At 37.3% G+C, this 15850-nt stretch overlaps 2 protein-coding genes across 2 annotated transcripts; one reads left to right on the forward strand and one right to left on the reverse strand.

The window, feature by feature from the left end:
* The first annotated feature begins 4832 nt into the window (after positions 1-4832).
* LOC121976816 (probable leucine-rich repeat receptor-like protein kinase At1g35710) lies at positions 4833-8944 on the forward strand. Its single transcript, XM_042529176.1, has 11 exons — positions 4833-5049; positions 5379-5526; positions 6336-6407; positions 6703-6774; positions 7352-7423; positions 7509-7652; positions 8064-8144; positions 8221-8292; positions 8409-8480; positions 8576-8647; positions 8721-8944. Exons 1-11 carry the CDS (start codon positions 4950-4952, stop codon positions 8809-8811), a joined length of 996 nt encoding a protein of 331 aa, XP_042385110.1. The 5' UTR covers positions 4833-4949; the 3' UTR covers positions 8812-8944.
* A 1016-nt stretch (positions 8945-9960) lies between these two features.
* LOC121976817 (probable protein phosphatase 2C 78) lies at positions 9961-11733 on the reverse strand. The gene is made up of 4 exons (XM_042529178.1): positions 11182-11733; positions 10726-11093; positions 10418-10654; positions 9961-10333 (listed from the first exon to the last, which is right to left on the reverse strand). Exons 1-4 carry the CDS (start codon positions 11453-11455, stop codon positions 10100-10102), a joined length of 1113 nt encoding a protein of 370 aa, XP_042385112.1. The 5' UTR covers positions 11456-11733; the 3' UTR covers positions 9961-10099.
* Between the last annotated feature and the right edge of the window lie 4117 nt (positions 11734-15850).

Genomic DNA, 15850 nt, shown 5'->3' on the forward strand with positions numbered 1-15850 from the left:
TTTACATGTGTTCGTGTGTACTGCTCTGATTAGAGTAGCAACAACTTCCCCATGTCTTGGTCATTTGTACTAATGACTAATAGTCATCCGTGATTTACCTTTTTCATGTTGACCTAGGGACGGATTGACGGGGGCACTGAAGACGAGCGAATCATTTTTTGCCATATGATTAGAGTAGCAACAACAATAAAGAAAGATAATCAAAGCGGGCCAAAGCGAGCCGGAAAAAAGTTTTGGAGGATTTAACTTTACATAAATAAGAAAGTCTTAATATATTAGGTAGACCAATACTAGGTTTAATATAAAGTGTAAAGGTAGACTAAATACTAGACTTAGTATAAAGTGTATGTACTTTACTCTATGAAGTTGTCACTGCAAAAAATCAATAGATTAGGGATAAATAAATTTCGTCCCAAATCAATAAATTTAGCAACAAAACAAATATTCATCCTAAAGTAGTAACGAAATTTGTAACAAAATATTTTTTGTACCAGAATTAGCAGCAAATAATATTTTGTCATAAATTTCATATTCTGGACCGATTTGTAAAAATAAAAAAAAGAAGCGGAAGCCATAAATATGGACATACAAATATCGGAATTTTATAAAATAAATTTCTTAGTTCATAGTTTTCTCAAGATCATAAAAATATTTTCATCCATTATTTTGACCTAATATATTTTATGTGATAATTTTTTAACTCGGAGTTAACCTAATCTATATTTAAAAAAAATCAATACATAAAATATATTAGGTAAAAATTATGGATGAGGATATTTTAATGATCAGAATAAAAATATAAATACATGAAAACCTGTTTCTTTAAATTCTAATATATCTAAGTCCAGATTTAGAATTTTAAACATATATACGAATATGTGTTGAACATTAACTTTTCTTAATTACTAGTAACTATATATGTTTTACTAAATATGGAATTAGAGATGTCGGAATGTTATGAAACAAGTTTCTATATGTTCAAATTTTTATCCTGATCATTGAAATGTTCTCATAAATAGTTTCCGCCTAAAATATTTCATGTGGTGATTTTTTAAACACGAATTAGGTCAAATCTGGATTAAAAAATCATCATACAAAATATATTAGGTCAAAATTATGGATGTAGATATTTTTATGATCTTGGGAGAACTAAGAACTCATAAAAACTTATCTCATAAAATTTCGACATATGTAGATCCATATTTAGGGTTTTCATTTTTTTTTTTTCAAATCTGGGATGAATCTTGGATTCATCCCAGAATTAGGAATAAATCCAGGATTCATCCCAGAATTATAAAAATAAAAAATAATAAAAAAAAAAATCAGAAACTATAAATATGGACCAGAATATGGGACAAGTATTAATTTGTTGTAGATTATAATTTTTTTTATTATATTTTCGTCACCAAATTTGTTACAAATTTGGAACGAACATTATTTTGTCGCAGAGCACAAATAAATTATATTATTATTTTCGTCACCAAATTTGTTGAAAATTTTGGGGTGAAAATTATTTTGTCGCAGATCAATTTTTTTTATATTATTAATTTCATTGTTAAATTCGTTGCAAATTCTGCAACAAAAATATTATTTGTCGCAAAAGTTGATTTTTGTTGCGGATTAGAGTATGAGAATTTTGTGATGAATATTAAGTTTGTTGCATAATTTGCAACGAATTTGGCTATAAAATTTTAATTCATTGCCAAATTTATCCTCAAATTTGCCCTCAATTTTAGTAATTTGCGACGAATATTATTTTTGTTGCAAACTTGACAATGAATTTGGCGACAAAAATCTTCTTGTCCCCAAATTCGTCACCAAGTTGGCAATAAGAATTTTGGGACAAAATTTTTTTCATCACACAATTTTTTGCAATAATTTTTTTTTATGAATTTGGCCCAGAATTCGTTGCAAAATACTGTTTTTTTTTTAATTTTTAAAGTGTGTAGTTGATGAAGACTCAGCGGATCTAGGAAATTTAGGGTGATCGGATGTGGTCCAGATAACCGAAAGTCACCAAGTTATCAAATCCAAAGTCGAAACGGATCATGCCAAGAGTTGAGTCAATAAAGGTCTAGGCCACCGACTAAGTGCCCTGTCAGCAGTCAGCAGCTCGACAGAATTCTAAAAATAGAGGGCAGAGGCTTGAGGTTCAGATATCAAATCAATGACAATCATTCAGTCCTATCAAAGTTCATCCTCTAATCAGATGGATTTGCTCAGTGGCTCATCCTTCACTCAAATTACCTCGTTGTAACCCTACGTAAAGTTCTATAACCAAGCAAAGTGGTAAACAAACTTAACTTCGTCAAGTCACTATACTCTGCCAGGTTTACGTGCACCATGTTAAGATCTTGCACAATTTGATGCTGATCACATAAAAAAAAAAAAAAGATAAATCTAACTTAAATTCTTTGTCAAACACATCAATCAATAGCTCTCTTTTTGATATTTAGCAATTCGTTTAAATTACAAAATAAAAATCACGCAAAGAGTAGAATAATTAGAAACTCATAGCTTCCTCAACTTAAACGAGACACCTATCATTGAGATAACCTTTTCTTTTAGATTAGAGCAAATTAAGGTTTACTTATAATACTAATTGAACTTGGACACTTCAAATGAGTTGCCCAATTGTTAATCAATGATTTTCTCATACTTCAGTGATCAAACTTTGGCCGTTATGCTTTCTTACGCTAACCTTCATTCATTTATATATATGTAGTAAAAATTTCTTAAAACTGACTTCGATTAGAGAGATATGTTAGCGTTAAATTTTTCTACGTCACATGAATTTAGAAAAAACAAAACAATAAGGATCAAATTACTTCGAATCTAGAGCAGAAAATAAATACCAAAGATATGATGATGGATTGAAGTGGAAAAGCCATCGTCTTTATACGCAGTCTACCAATCCAAAAATCCTACAGAAGGAGAAGGAGAAGGAGAAGGAGAAGGAGAAGGAGAGCAAGGAGCTAGTCTTCGGAGGAGTTAGGTCGACGGCTACGTAGAATACCTAATCCAACGGGATCATGCCCTATATATATATGCGACCTAATTCTTTATTAACCTATTAATGATAACGGTTCGGTATACATGTATAATTCTCCGCATCCAATAACTCAAATCCTTCATATTAATTACATCATTTAACGGATTTAATTTTTTTTCAATAACACTGATCCGGCGATAAGAACAGGGACTCCCCCCCTCTGAGGGAAGTCAACGCCACGTGGAAATCAAAGGGCCGAACGGCTGACTGGAGAAGAGGAGACTGGTCGGCCAAACGAGGTCCCATCGGAGTCCAAGGCACCCGGCGAGGAGTCAGGGTTCCGACGCTCGTTGAACAGGATTGCACAGCCGAGCGGGTGGCCCACTCGGCCGAAGGCATAAGGTAGCAATACTGCGATCAGTCTCCACAGAGCACACTACCGGAAATATCTCAAGTGGACCAGCACGTATGACCGACCGGACGCAAAGGGATTGCCGACCGGCCGGACACTCGCCATATAGTAAGGAGAACAGGACAAGGAAACATCCTCTGACAACAGGTATGTCCGAGGAGCATGCCATACGCAGGATCTTATGACAGGGGTCCGCTGTCCCATCAAAGACGTGCTCGGACTGTAGCAGTAAGGGGTCAGGTAAGCTTTTCTGACAAGCCCATATTGAGGTATGGGTTGAGGACACGTATTCGCCTCGATATGTGTGCGTGAGTCCTTTCCAACCCTATATAAAGGGCTTCACCCTTCACCGGAGGTACGCGTGCCACGATTTTTGGAGCCACTTTGTTGTCTGCTTGCCTGACTTGAGCGTCGGAGGGTCGTCACCGGGAACCCCCTCCCGGCCCGACTTCTTTGCAGGTTCGCCGGAGCGTCGTACGACCAGTCGGAGATCTACGTCAGTAACCAGGAGAGCGCCACGTACCCAGCGTCCGTTGATTCAGCGATTCGGACAGGATCAGACACAAATCCATGTACTTAAGAATAACATGTAAGGATATCCGCAGTCGTAAACCTTTTAAAAAGATTTATGCTCTACCACATCATTGTCACACTAAAAATTAAAAATCTTATTTTTTTAAAAAATCATTCTCTATTATCATAAAACTCTCTCATTTAAAAACTCTACTTATTTTAAAATTCTCTCTCTATCCTCTCCCCACTGCCTATCCTAAAATTTTGATACATATTTATAAAAAAAATTATAAACTCCACATGTAATAGAAGAGAGATTTATATTAAGAAATTTATAACATACATTACATATTATAAATTTCCCACTGCTGATGCCCTCCCACTAAATATAAATTAAATCCAACAAGACACTGTTCTCCTCGTTAAAAACCTTGCACTAGAATATATATAAGGTATTATCCTCTGTTTTTGTGATTTCATAATTAAGCAAGGGTGGTAGTAAAATAGAAGAAACACTCATAATACTGCATTTATTAACAAAATGACACTGCCGATCGATCCAAGTCTCCTATGGAGAATAACAGCTTCGAGGAGATCAAGAAGCCAGTGTTGGCCTGCCTACGTCCCCAACATACTCGCCATCACCGCCATCTGCGTACAATTTTCTCTAACATCCTTATTTTATTCAAAATGACAAAGCTCCAATTAGAAAACAATAGAAATTGCTTTCCTCTACCTGTGCAAAAATGGAGATCAAATATTTTAGTTTTTTGAGAGTTGGAGAGGTATTCGAAAACTACGCTTTGAAAAGGAGGGTTGTTTGAGTATTTAAAAAAGTAGAGGGTGCTTTTTAAAGAGATTTCTCAAATTAATTTGCCGTAAAAAAATTGCGACTTGACCCAACGATGCTAAATAATGTGATTCGGCCGAACTTCTCTTGCGTGATGCGTGAGGGGAAGATCCACTTCCGGAGTGGCCAAGTAGTGCTCTGCTCTCGGAGGGCTGATCCGCGATCTCGCTTGATCTTCTTCGATGGCAAGTTCGTCGTCCTCCTCCTCGAGCTTTTCGCTGATCGCTTTCTTCCTACTCCTCCTCCTGCCGGAATGCCGCTGTAGAACGGTGAAGAGAGATGGTACTCCCATTAAGCCTAGTCCTTTTTTTTACCCATGGATCTTCTAATTGATTCGGTTTCGAAACCCATGGTTTCATGGTTTTGTGCTTGAATTTTATCGTAGTCGGCTTCCGGGGTTACATACTCTTTTTTTTATGGCGATTTTCCTGAACCATCGGCTCTGTTATTCAATTGTGATTGATATGGGTACCATGTCTGGTCAAGCATCGATAATCGTATCTGAAGTGGACATCTAAGATGAATCTGAGATGGGTTGCTTAGAACATCCTAGAGCACTAAAGATTTTGATGGTGCTTTTATTTGTATCGCTAAAATGAATTTATTTACAGTGAAAGCATTGAATGAGATCAAGGCATCACTTGGATGGAGAGTAGTCTATGCATGGGTGGGAGATGATCCTTGCGGAGATGGTGCTCTCCCCCCATGGTCTGGAGTTACATGTTCTCGACAAGGAGATTACAGGGTCGTGACTGAATTGTGAGTATTCTTACATTCAGAACTAACACGTTTCGCACTTTGTGTTTGAATCATGTTCTTAGTAATTGTTTGAAAAAATAGGAGGGAAAAAAATAACTTCTGCAGAAAAGAAAAAAAAATACTTTCAAATATCTGTCGCTTGTACAAGTGTATGTATCCTAGTGTTCCTAATAAAAAGCATTTTGTTATGATGAGAGTTTTGTGTGAATGCTGCCACAGCCAAGACATGCTTCCATGATTTTAACTGCATTGTGGGGATCTAAGTTAATCACAAACATTTAAGGGCATGCCCTTAGTGTTTGTTTGCAAACCTACACGTGCTATTGTTGTTGGCTGATAGGTGCAAAAACTGGTTGTATTAGTGCCTTTCCTGTATTCAATCTGTGCCTGCTACTGCATCATTTTCTTTTAATATTAATGTCCCTCTTCAAACATAAGGTGCATAAAGGAGATGTGTGAATCTGTGCCTTTTTCAAGAGTATAGTGTGGTGCGATAACTTGAGCCACCCTCTTGTATAACAAAACTTCCATATTGATACTTTGTGTTTATCTGACTTATTAATAGAAACACATGTATTTCAAATCACTTGATTGAGTAGCCTTGTATGTTCTAGAGTGGTGTTATCAAAAGAGAATTTTTGAGGGTGTAGAGAAGTTATTGTTTAAACTTCAAATAATAGAATCTATTTTAGGTATATATAAATTGGTCTAAGATTTTATTTTATTTTGTTTTTGTATGTGAATGGGCATTTGTCTTCTAGTTCTATTTGTACACTAAACTGTGGACCTTGGTCTTTCTTCACTTGCAGGGAAGTTTATGCAGTCTCAATAGTTGGTCCTTTTCCCTTGGCAGTTACAAATCTTTTGGATTTGACAAAACTGTAAGATCTCTTCCCCAGTTGCAAATTACCAGTTAATTGACTATTAGCGACAACAAATGCTGGTCATTGTAGTTAATAGTGGTATCTTCTATTTTCTAAGTCAGGAAAATAAGGTTTGGATCATGGTATGTACCACAGTTCATATTGCTCTATCTTTTGTATGTAATGTCACTGGCATATTGTTAGTTTTCTCCATATTCTGGCTCATCTAAACACTGCAGCATCCTGCTTTCTAGCTTGTGATTCCATGTCATGGTGTATCTACCTAAATTGTTCAGTATTAATTGAATGTCAGGGACCTTCATAACAACAAATTGACTGGGCCGATCCCTCCTCAGATTGGCCGATTGAAACGTCTAAAAATACTGTAAGTTCCAAGCTTCTAATCAGGACACTCTTAGATTGATTGTCTGGGGTAAACATATGGCCACTAATGTTTCTACACTGTTGTTGTTTGACAATGTAGTGCTGTATTGGCTATTTTTTTTTTTTGAAACTATGATATATAGTTTGCTGGTTCTTGTCTATAGTTTGATTATAATGTTTAGCAACAAAACCACTGCATTAGTCTTAATCAGCCGATGATTTGTCATCCTTCTTTTAGATATAGTGCTAAAAATTCATTTATCTGGATGTCCTATCACATTCTATTGCTGCATAATGAACTTGGTGATTCGTATCAAGTGTTCTGTGGGAAATATAGGGCAGTGGAATAAGGTTCAGAATTTTTGCTGGTCAAAGTCAAACTAAGACAATGAGTTTTATGTCTTTAATTTAACAATCAAATTTGAAGATATTTTACTCCCCTAAATTGTTTTTTTCTCTCTAACCCCCCAAAAGATGATACTCTATTCTTCTTTACAGTATTTCTTCTAAAGAAAGCATATATAATTATATAAGCTGATCAATTGAATTTTATTGCTTTCTTTGGGAGATGTGATTAGGAACTTGAGATGGAATAAGCTGCAAGATGTCATTCCCTCTGAAATTGGTGAATTGAAGAGACTGACACACTTGTGAGTACAGATAGATACTTGTACTCTGAATTGATTTGTCTTTCAGTTTGTTCATTCTCATCTTTGCTGATTTTGATATCTGCAGGTATCTGAGTTTCAACAATTTTAAAGGGGAAATCCCTGTGGAGCTTGCAAATCTATCAGAACTTCGCTATCTCTATCTCCATGACAACCGACTCTCAGGAAAAGTTCCTCCAGAGCTGGGAAATCTCAAGAACTTACGCCATCTGTATGATCTCTTTCTTTGTGTGTATGCTCATGCCCGTGCTCTTTTCAAAGCCACTCTCATGTGCATATGATTGATTCTATGTCATCGGTAATATCTGTGTGTGCGTGCCTGTGCGCTCGTGCTAGTGCTAGGTTTTACTTCCCCTATATTATTTGTGTGTGTCGCATGCACCTATGCTTGTTTTTAGAATAGTCGACCCAATAATTTATGTTCATATGTCCTTCATATACATGCTGTTGCACATACATGGCTGCTCTCTCTATTTACCTGCTTCTGACCCTTTAACCAAACAATCACTGATCTGGATTAGTTGGGCATCTAGCTTATTCCATTCTTCCTTTACTCTCCTGATAATTTAACAGCAAAGATTCAATAAACTTGCATATTTTCTAACAATGCATGCATTCTCAGGGATGTTAGTGACAACCACCTGTCTGGAACTATAAGGGATATAATCCATAATGGTGAGGGTTTCCCTGCTCTCCGCAACTTGTAAGTCAGCATCTTGCCATCTTGGCCTCTTTTTCCCGTTTTGCGACTCTACACTACCTGATTTTTATCGTCGTAGGTACCTCAATAATAACCAATTGACTGGAGAGTTACCTGATCAAATTTCAAATTTGACCAACCTGGAAATATTGTAAGCTTTGCCTCCCTGGATGTAATTTCAAACGTTGAACTTTATCAACATTCAACTTTGCTAGCTTCAGCCTGCTTTGATTATTCTCCCTATCTTCATTTTCTATCTCCATGTAGATACGTATCATACAACAAAATGAGTGGGCAGGTGACTCCCAAAATCGTCGAAATTCCTAGATTAACCTACTTGTGAGTTAACCATTTAAATTTCTCATATTATGCATTGTAAAACTAAATTTGTGCTCGTCTCATCCACGATTGATGGCGCACATGTTGCTGATCAGGTACCTGGATCATAATGCGTTTACGGGTAAGCTACCAGATGGATTATACAAGCATCCGTTCTTGAAAGAACTGTAAGTTTCTGATTACTATTTTTCCCTCCCAGATTTTAAGAGGTGATATTTCTTAAAAGCAAATTGGATGCAGGTATATTGAGGATAATCAATTCAAGCCTGGTACGAAGCAAAAGGGAACACACAAGACGATCGAACTGTCAGACACAGAATTTCTGTTTTAGCCAGGTTGTGTTTGATCAATCATCAACTAACAAGTTATTGTAATAAGGTACGAGCATTATAAGACGATCAACATGTTTGCATGTTTATGAATTAGACTCTTAAAAGGATTATATATACACTTGGGGTTAATTATGATGCTAGCCTTATGAAAGTGAGTTAATAATTGACATATGATTTAACACTTTTGGCTGAGAGCATCCACATTGCTCCTTTAATGAGGTGTTATAATATTTCTATTGGTATTAAAACTAATGTGAAGGGGTGTTCACATGAACAACGATCAAGACATTGAACGTGTTCAATATGACATGGGGTGGGCTAGCCCTGGCCTACCCATGAGTGTATTTTTTTTAAAATTTTATTTATTAAAATAAATTATAAATTTTGAAATAAAAAATTAAATAAAATAGATAAATAATAAAATATGAGTGTATTTTTTTAATAATAATAATTTAAATATTTTAAAATATATTTATTTAATGTGATATAATTTTAAAATGATTGAGTGGATTATCATCCATAAATAATAAGTGTTAATGTTAAAAGGAATGTGAATAAAAGATATATGTTATAATAAATATATGGTAGTGGATCCCATGCTTTTTTATGAGATGGTGGGTGTTATAATGATGATGTATTATGGATGCTTTAATGAGTATGTATATTAGTGTTTCACGGTATGTCTAATTGATTTGGTGGTAGATTTGTTATAAAAGGGTAAGAGATCAATTCTTGACGGGCGTATTCCTTAGGGAAAAAAAAATTCTCCCATTCAAGGCTGGAGCCAAGTACAGCCCTATCTGGGCTGTGGCCCGGATGCCCGACGGCGGTGAAAAAAGAAAAACATTAATTTTACTGTAGAAAAAAATTGGAAAAACTAAAGAGAAAGCAGAGGTTAGCCCGGGCATCGACGTCGGCTTCTACGTCGGCATGGCCCACAGTCCGGGTAGATCACCCGGGCTGGCTCCGCCATTGCTCCAATTCCTTAGCTAATTTGATTGTTAGTTATAAGCTGATCCAAATGCTCCTGTAACAACTTAAGCCAAAACTTTATAATAGCTAAAATCCAAAAATTCTGATGAAATTGTAGCATTCGAATCAAAGAATCCTTAAAACAAATTTAAAAACAACAATTTGCATATCTCAACTTAAATCTACCCAAACCTGGAACTGATATTTGATCTGGTAATCATCTGTTTACAGCGATAAGAAACAAACAAACAAACAAACACGTACAGCTATAAACACCAAACGGCATACGTTATTTTTGCTTAGAAGCCTTTGAAACTAGACGTCTTTGAGAGAGCAAATATCCACAGGTGCATTGGTGCAGTCAAAGACACTTCCCATGACACCGGAAGTCTCCCCCTTGAATCCGTCCAGGTAGATGACGATCACCGTTATGTCATCGTGGAAGCGCCGCCTCGTCCCCTTCTCTAGATTCTTCAAGTCATCGTACTTCATTTCCTTCTTCTTTGCAGCTTCAGTGAGGGCAGCTTTGACCAGTCGCTTTGCGATTCCCTGCAAAATTAGATACAAGCCATCTCTTCAGATTGAGGACGAGTAGATTTGAGAAATTAAAGAAGAAGATGACGAAGAGCTTACTGATCTGGGGTTCTTCAAGACGATATCGACCGCAGCCTGATCGGTGAGTTGCTCCCATAGGCCATCGGAGGCAAATATCAGAAAGAGGTCTTGTTGATCGAGCTGGCGCATCTTGATCGAAGGCTCCGAGCTCATCACAGGCCGCTTGAGAGGAATGGGGGAGGCAAACTGCTGGAACAAGGGGTCCTTGGAGAAGTCGGGTTTCTTCAAGTAGGCGTCGCCGATCGACCTCGACACCTGATCAGCAAATTCGCACACTTATCACTATAAACACGACGAGAATAGGAGAAAAGTCTTGATTTTGGTACCTGAATTATGCCTTTGATCCGCCAGACGCCTCGATTGCACAGCAGTAAGCGGGAGTCGTCGGGGTGGAGCTGAGCGAGCTCCTTCCTGACGTCCTCCTCCGCGACGTTGTGGTCCCTCGACAGCCTCTCCGCGACCACAGACCTCCCGTCAGCACCCCGCTTGCCGAGCACCGCTCGAGAGTCCCCCAGGTTCGCCACGTAGAGCACGTCGCTGGTGATGGCCCCGACGAGGCAGCACGAGCCCACGGACGCGATCTTCGGCCGAGACGACCACGAGCTCTTCACCAGCTGGAGGAACTCTTCTTCGGTGGCACTGAATGCCTTCTGAATCACCTCGACGGAGAGGCCTCCTTCCTCCGACGCAAACTCTGCGGGGTTTCGACGAGTGAGACATTTCTTCGAGCACGTTGAAATCCACAAACATCGATTACAGCAACAAACAAACAAAATTCTTACTGTCGAGGTGGGAGAATAGGCGGCGGTTGACGAAGCGGGACGCCTCGGGGCCGCCGTGGCCGTCGAAGACGCCAAAGTACGTGGCGGAGGGAGAGGCGAGGACCTGCCCCTGGTCCTCGAGGGAGTCGTTGGCCTGGACGACGGCGATGGAGAAATCGCCGGAGGCGTGGGGTTTGAGGTCCGTGTGCCAGAGGAGGCCGTCGCCGCCTTGGCGGCCGCCGCGGCGCCATCCGAAGCAGCACCGAAAAGGGCGCCAGCAGCAGCGCGGTCGCATCTGCCTCTACTGATTGTTTCGATCGTCTCCGACGTGAGAAAGGGGAAGAAGTGGGAGGCGCGGGGAAGACAGAGACGGAGGAGGAGGATGAGGAGGTTTATATGGTTTAGGTGGGAGTGGGACGGCGAAAGCGAATAAAAGAGAAAAGCGAATGCGCGTTATCTGCCTTTACCGGTTTTCCCGCTGCCGATCACCATCGTCGTGCTCCTTCCAACTGGTTTCTTCTCCAGTATTCCTCCGATTCTCAATTATCAATTCCTTCGTCGCTGACAAATCGGAGACTGACTGAAATTCATCGCCTAAACGTAGTCAAGCTGATTTTGGAAGGCAGTCAGCAATCGGTTCAAAAGTAAATCCATCGAATTTTATTATCGAAATCAAACAAATCGAATAATGTCATCAGTGATAATGATATAAAACAGTGGATCAATTTTGGATTTAATCATTTATGAAATTTAAAATTAAAATTGAATCAAATAAATTGAAAAATGAATATTTTTTTTAAAAAAATAAAATTTTAATTTAACCGAGCATTCAAATTCCATTTATTCTATTAATTCTTCAATTTAAATTAGAGTTATCAGACGGTTCAACTTATGATGGGATGGGTCGGTCCATGACGGACTAATCATTTGGTAGGACTGGGTAGATCGACACGTCAACTTAGTGGATTAGAAAATTTTCAGTCCAACCCAATTTAAGACATATTGCAGATTTGACGAGTCAACCCACAACAGACCCATCATTTAAAAAAAAATTTAAAAAATTTCATATCTTTAACGTTTTACTTCGGAAAAGTTTCATCAATCAAATGTATCCATAAACATATATTTTAAATATAAATGAACACAAACAAGTACATATGTGAGATGAAAAGTACTATTTTTATTTCAAAATTATAATAAAGAAAGATAATAAATTGATATAAAACTTAGCTTATATGTATTTCTCAATCCGCGGGTCAATTCAAACCCGTCGCGTGCCAATTCGTGAGGGTCGCGGGCCTAGACGGGTCGACCTACGACGGACTTGGGTCGATAAAATTCTAATCTAATCTACTTAAATTATTTGACGGAACGAATCAACCAACGGACTCAACCTAAATTGACGGCTCTAATTTAAAACATCACTTCCTTACCACCTCTCATGGGATAGATAGACTCATTTTAGCGGTAAATCAGATATTTAATATTTGTACTTTTAAAATTATTGGAGAAAACTCGAATATCTTTAAAGAAAAAAAATAAAAAGATCAACAAATAAAATTTAAATGTCAATATTTTAGAAGTCAGATTTTAAATATGTATAAATTATATTCTAAATTTACCCGTCTAAAAATTGGATTATCAAACAAAAAACATTAGGGATGAGATAGAATGAGTTTTCTTTCTCTCTGAGTTAGTCAATCAGTTCGGATCTTTTATCTCCATTTTTTTTTTTGTCTCTGTGTTTCACTGTCGATCGGACGGGTTAGATTACATCTCAAAGATGTCTTGCACATCACGAGGATACTGCACACATTTTAAAGATGTCATGATGCATTGAGATATAATTTGACCCGTCTGATCGACAGTGGAACACGAGGACAAAAAGAAATGGGACAGAGGATCTAAAGTATTAGTCAATAGCCCCAATAGCATGAACGACAAGCTCATGAGTTTGCGAGCTCATAATTGTGACTTGGACATGAGCTCATTCCCATGACCTAGTCGTCGCATATATATTTTTAAAATGTTAGCAACAAAATTTAGATGGCGTCTAGGATTATAAAATCAAGTAGTGAAAGGGGCCAATTGACCAATTGGGGTTTTGGGAGGTCCATCTAACTTGCCATTCAAATTCCACAAACTTGAATTCTAATCCAACATTTGAATTGACAATTTAAGTTTTTTTTTTTTGAAAAGTCATGTTATTTTTTATGGATAAAAATTAATTAGGCACCTAGTTATCATTTTTTAAAAATATTTAAAAATGTCTTATTATATTTTACATATTTTTTTTTTTATTTCAGTAATGTAATTGTTTTATTAAAACTATTATATCTTAGTAGTTTTAGTTAATATTGAAACTAATTTGATAAAGTTGGAGTGATTTGGATTAAATTGAAATAATTTTAAGTAAGTTAGAAAATGATATTGTTGATATATAATAATTTTGAAAAGTATGATCATTTTTTTTAAAAAAAAATTATTACCTTGTTTTTAAAAAATTAAGTCAAAGAAAAAAAAGGGTAATAGTCATAGACGTGGGTCCCAGTTTCCTAAGTAAGTTGGACGTCATTATCGAGCGATAACTTTAGTGGACGCGTTCAAGGCCTCGAACGCCCTTGAATTGACTGCCTTTGCGTGTTGGAATTCTTTAATAAAATAAAAATAAAAATAAAATATAATTGGAGATACGGCTGAGTTTGGATTTTATTTGCACTTTTATGATTGCTTGCCAATTGAAGAAATTTAATTATTTGTTTTTAAAAAAAAACTTTTGTAAATTATTAGTATTATTATCACATCTATAAAAGATTATTTATGCTTTATTATAAAAAAAATGTCATCCTACCAAAGTTAAATAACAAAATATATCGACATGAAGCACCGGATTATTATATATTCTTTTATATATATATATATATATATATATATATATATATATATATTATATATATATATATTATTGGGTAATCTTTATGAAGAGTTCACAATGATGTATGGGAGGATGTTGAATTTGCCTCTTCCCAAGGGTGGAGCCCTGTATAATTGTACACGGGCTTTTGTTAGAATAAGTATGAGTTGAAGGATGGTGAATGACTCGTTTCCTTTTTTTTGAATTTGAATGATAGTGAAAAATTTAAAGTAAAATTTTTAATCACAAATATTTTTAATTTTAATTGATATTCATTTTCTTGAGATAACTAATCAAAGAGTCTATTCTCCACTCACAACTGTAATATGAAAACTTTCTTTATGTAGATGGAGAAGTCTAGTACAAATTCGATAACAAGAATATAATAAGAAATGAAAGTAAATACAATAAATACAAACAACTTTACATGAATCTTACTTTCTTGTTGCTTGCAAATGACTTTTGATCGGTTGTAAATACAACAACACTTCGCTTCTAACTTCACAAGAACCAGCATGAATGAAACTCTACAAAGCTCCCTTTTCTAGGATTGCCTTAGAGTTGGAAAATGTCTCACAATCAATTGACCTTACCTCCAATTGATTGTCATGTAGGACTCGACCGTTTAAACCTACAGAACGATTTTTTTCACCTGACCAATTAATTGATGAGTCATACTAATCGATTGACAATTTCTAATCGATTATGAAGCTTTATGTTCTCTTGCGAAGAGCCTCCAATTGATTACCCTTAGTCAATTGACCCTTGTTGAATTGATTGCTCTAGCACATTCTGTGCTCTTTGTAAAAACCTCTCAATCGATTGCCCTAATTGACTCAGAACATTTCTGTTCGCGGAGAAAAATAGCCTAATTAATTGCTCTAATCGATTCCGGATCCTATTTTTCGTGAAATCCTCTCCTAATCGATTGGCGATCCTCACAAATCGATTGACTTTGCTTAGTCAATTAAACTAATCGATTTGAGCAGCAAGACCCGAACTTTCAAGTTTAGGATTTGCCAATCGATAGTGAATCCCCTAATTTTAGTCTTTTCAAGACTAAAATCACGTCTTGTCAGATATCTAGCCGACCTTAACCTACTAGGACTTCCATTACCCAATATCTAGTCATCCGTGACCTGTTGGCATTTCCCATTGCCTAGCATCCGGTTAATCTGTTGGTGCAGGAAGCATCCGACGATCGAACTTAAATTTTGATAATGGCAAAGATATTCAAAGTTAAGTTTATTTGTTATCTAATGTGTATGATTGAGTGTTTCAGGAAAGTCCTAGCTGTGGTTAGACAAGTGGAAAACCCTAGGGGGTGGTAACCCTAGGTCATAGGCGGTGGTAACCCTATGCGGAAAGTCTTGGCGGGTCGGAGCTTCGGGCAAAAATCCTAGGGGGCGGTAACCCTAAGTTAAAATCCTGGTGTCGTGAACCGAGTAGAAGTCTGGACGGGTTGTGGACCGGACGTCCAGCATGAAGACCGGAAGCATCGGACGCTGAGCAAAAGTCCAGTCGGTCTGGAGGATCGCACTGGCAACAGGTAACTCTCCTAAGAGGAGTAAGTTGTTGGACCCCGTGGGTGTTTTGATGTGAACAACCAAATTGGTTAGGTCCTGCTTTGTGTTTGATCCCCGTGTCTAAGTGTGCAGGAGCTTAGGAGCGCAGGAAGTCGATCGGCAGACGCAGCTAGCGAAAAGGACGACACGGGAAGGGAGCCGACGGGCTCGGTGCGTCCGAAGGACGAGAGAGCTGCGGAAGAGTACACCG

This window comes from Zingiber officinale, chromosome 4B (assembly GCF_018446385.1).
Source record: "Zingiber officinale cultivar Zhangliang chromosome 4B, Zo_v1.1, whole genome shotgun sequence".
Lineage (NCBI taxonomy): Eukaryota > Viridiplantae > Streptophyta > Magnoliopsida > Zingiberales > Zingiberaceae > Zingiber > Zingiber officinale.

What these genes read in the sequence shown, in the direction of transcription:
- LOC121976816 (XM_042529176.1), top strand. Translation starts at nt 4,950, where the DNA reads ATGGCAAGTTCGTCGTCCTCCTCCTCGAGCTTTTCGCTGATCGCTTTC. An exon ending in TTGAAACGTCTAAAAATACT is followed by an intron (nt 6,775 to 7,351) that starts GTAAGTTCCAAG and finishes AGATGTGATTAG; the next exon opens with GAACTTGAGATGGAATAAGC. An exon ending in TTGAAGAGACTGACACACTT is followed by an intron (nt 7,424 to 7,508) that starts GTGAGTACAGAT and finishes TGATATCTGCAG; the next exon opens with GTATCTGAGTTTCAACAATT.
- LOC121976817 (XM_042529178.1), bottom strand. Translation starts at nt 11,455, where the DNA reads ATGCGACCGCGCTGCTGCTGGCGCCCTTTTCGGTGCTGCTTCGGATGG. An exon ending in CCTATTCTCCCACCTCGACA is followed by an intron (nt 11,094 to 11,181) that starts GTAAGAATTTTG and finishes GAAACCCCGCAG; the next exon opens with AGTTTGCGTCGGAGGAAGGA. An exon ending in GGATCAAAGGCATAATTCAG is followed by an intron (nt 10,655 to 10,725) that starts GTACCAAAATCA and finishes TTTGCTGATCAG; the next exon opens with GTGTCGAGGTCGATCGGCGA.